The sequence below is a fragment of the Acyrthosiphon pisum genome, unplaced genomic scaffold (genome assembly GCF_005508785.2).
Source record: "Acyrthosiphon pisum isolate AL4f unplaced genomic scaffold, pea_aphid_22Mar2018_4r6ur Scaffold_21041;HRSCAF=22866, whole genome shotgun sequence".
In the NCBI taxonomy this organism is placed as follows: domain Eukaryota; kingdom Metazoa; phylum Arthropoda; class Insecta; order Hemiptera; family Aphididae; genus Acyrthosiphon; species Acyrthosiphon pisum.
The window spans coordinates 18,315-21,868 of record NW_021770465.1 but is presented as its reverse complement, the minus strand read 5'-3'; the positions used below and the strand labels follow the sequence as shown (position 1 = coordinate 21,868).

Below are 3,554 nucleotides of genomic sequence, written 5' to 3'. Positions count from 1 at the left end.
ATCAATGAGCTCTCATGTGAATTCAATGGCATCACACACCCACAGACTGATAATCCTGCAGACCTCATATCCAGAGGAGTTGATGTTGGGACTATGGTCTCATCCGAGTTATGATGGCATGGGCCAAAGTGGCTCAAAAAGGAAAGGTCCTGTTGGCCTGACACACCAATTTTGCCATCGGAGATACCTGAGATACGCAAAGTCAAATTAATCTTAGCAACAACGAATAAAGAACCTTTCTGGCTGTTGAAGAAGTATTCTACGTGGTCCAAATTGTTAAGAACAACAGCTTTAGTTCAACGTTTTGTTTCTAATTGCAAAGCCAAACAGTTAAACCATGAGCGTAGCAATGGTTTCATTTCTGTGGATGAAATGAATAAAGCCAGAAGTTTTTGGTTAATGCAAGCTCAGTCTGAGTCAATGTCAAACGAAATAGCAGATTTGCGTTCTGGTAAGATGGTCCATCGTGGAAGTTGTTTAAAAGCCTTAAACCCATTCATTGACGATCAGGGGTTGGTCAGAGTAGGAGGACGGCTTGCTTATGCTCCTGGCCAATACAATACAAGGCATCCTATTGTTCTACCGTCAAAATCATTGATTACCAAGCTAATTTTTAATTATGAGCATATTCGGCTCATGCATGCAGGACCACAGGCATTGCTTGCCCACGTAACATTAAACTATTGGCCAATCCGGGGAAGACAGATTGCAACACAAATCGTCCAAAAATGTGTAACCTGTTTCCGAGCGCGCCCTCAATTTACTCCACCATTAATGGCGCCTCTGCCCAGCGTACGCGTTACTATTGCTCGACCATTTGCCAATAGTGGAGTAGATCTGTGTGGCCCAATATTCGTTCGCAGTGGGCTGAGAAAGATATCACCGACAAAAAGTTATATTTGTGTGTTTATCTGCATGGTTACTCGTGCCATCCATTTAGAATTAGTGTCATCACTGTCTACTGAAGATTTTTTGGCTGCACTATCTCGTTTTATGTCACGGAGAGGTCAATGTATGGACCTTCACAGCGACAACGGCACAAACTTTGTAGGTGCAGACCGTACACTCAAAACATATTTCAAGGCAACTGTAAACAGCAATAAAGTACATGATTTTCTTACTATGGGAGAAACTACGTGGCATTTTATAACACCTGCTTCCCCACACTTTAGAGGGTTGTGGGAGAGTGCAGTCAAGTCAGCTAAAAAGCATCTTCTTCGAGTGTCGAAGGGAGTGTTGCTAACATTTGATGAAACCAGAACTTTACTATGTCAAATTGAAGCTGCATTAAACTCTCGGCCTCTATCTCCACTTTCATTAGATCCAAACGACTTCAATGCACTGACTCCAGGGCACTTCTTAATTGGTGGTCCGCTCATGCTACCACCTGAGCCCGATGTATCATCCATACCGCAGAACCGCTTAAAACGATATTCGCTTATGAGGCAGCAAATGCAGCTCTTCCGGAAGCGGTGGTCACAAGAATATTTGCCTCAACTCCACCGAAGAGGTAAATGGACCAAGCCGAATCGAAATTTTTGTGTTGGTGATCTTGCAGTATTGCGTGACGACAACATGCCACCCCTTAAATGGCCATTAGTCCGCGTAGCAGCAGTTCATCCTGGGGCTGATGGTGTTGTTAGGGCGGTGACCGTCCGAAATTCCACTGGGTCTGAATTTAGACGTCCAGCAATCAAGTTATCCCTACTACCCATCGAAAAGGATCACGATGATGAAGATTAGGGATTTTAAAAAAAAAATTTTTGTTTTTCATTATTATTGTTACTATTTTATAAATTATGTTGTTCTTATTTAGTTGGGCTGTGTTAGCCACATCTCTTAAAGATGAGTTATTTTTCAGTAATCATATTAATATTATTTAAGATTCATGTTTAAAGAATGCATACTCCTCTGTCAGCTTCCGATTATTTAATTTGTTTAGTATATGATATGCAAATTTTGAAAGATAGGTAAGCATGTGAATTTTTGCCATTTGTGATTTGCATGTACACTGTGATTTATTCGTCTGAGCTGGTGGCCCGTTAGTCGTACGTTCTCGGGATTGTCACACGTTTAGTATTATAATATTGTATTTTTTTATTGTTCAAACGTGTGCATCCTGAGACGGTAGCGTTTTGGTTCGAAGCCGCTAACGGACACCAGTTCTAAAGGTAATCAGCTGACGAGCTGCATATTATTATATTATTCATTTAGTCATTTATTATTATATTATTATGTGCTAATCAAGCACTTGTTTTATATTATTCATTTTTATATCATTTTAATTTGCTGATCAAGCATTTTTATACTATTCATTCATATTCTAGTCAGAAACATTATATTATTATTATTTGCATTATTGCATTATTGTATTATTGTATTATGGTATTATTGTTAAAGGCCAAGAGGCTACATATTATATTTATATTATATTGAATTATTATAAACCTACCTGGCAATTTATTATTTTATTTATTTAATTAAAAAAAAAAAAAAACACATCATTATTATTATTGCTCAATAAAAGGTACAGAACTGCCAACGCACATTATTGTTTTTCATTTTATATTTTATAAGCATATATATTTATGATTCAGTCGTGAAGGCAAAACTTGTTTTATATTAATAAGAGCTGACAGCGGCAACAACATCTAAATATAACATCATTTAACAGCTTACGAGTAAATCAAAATATTGACCTAATTACCAAGACTGGGCCAGTATAAATGATTTTTTTTAACTAAGTTAAGTTAATATGCACCAATAATAAAAAGTTAAAAGTTAAAAGGTTATTTAATTATAGGTTGACTCAGTTTAGTTAAAAGTTAATAAGTACACACTTTTTCTTAACTTTTTATTAAATTTAAAAAAAAGTTAATTTGTTTATACAACGCTAGCGTACCTACTATTAATATTTTTCCAACCCAAAACTAAATTATAGACTATAGTGTTTATACCAGGGACTGGAACCGTACCGAAAAGAACCGGTTTTGGAACCGGAACCCTTTGAATATTGGGGACCGGAACCCTTAAATACATTTTTTTAGGAACCGAAACCGAAACCGAAACCTATATTTTGATGTAGAGGTTTTTACGGTTTTTTTCGGTTCTAAAATCCAATAGATATTCTATCTATAGTGTTAGTTCGTAATAATAAATAATTATAGAAAATGTAGACCTATACGAGTTTATCAATGCTAAGAAATAAGAATATTATTAGGTAAAGGTGTACAAGTACAACAGAATTGTCATAAAAGAAATACCAAAAATCCAAATTCTAATTTCCATGTAATCGATATCAATATTATTATTGAATCGCAATTCGCAATAGCTGATGTATAATTTCTGAAAATAATATTAATTTGGACGTTTATAAGTGATTCAGAATTCAGAGTAAGTTATCATATAAATTATAAATTAAAATTGTATTGTTACCTTACTAATATGCCTGCATTGATAATATTAAATACCTAAACGTAATGCGGGTATCGTTAACTCTTTTCTCTATACTATGCTTTGTACGACAATTCTACTAAACTGTTCTTCCGTCTTCA

At 35.6% G+C, this 3,554-nt stretch overlaps 1 protein-coding gene across 1 annotated transcript in view; it reads left to right on the top strand.

Moving 5' to 3' along the window:
- The window catches only part of LOC107883680, a 3,957-nt gene extending 2,214 nt beyond the window's left edge, over positions 1 to 1,743 (top strand). The window contains exon 2 of the mRNA XM_016804201.1: positions 130 to 1,743. Within this exon, the coding sequence (XP_016659690.1) occupies positions 130 to 1,743 (1,614 nt within the window). The remainder of the gene's footprint in view (positions 1 to 129) is intronic.
- The last annotated feature ends 1,811 nt before the right edge of the window (positions 1,744 to 3,554 follow it).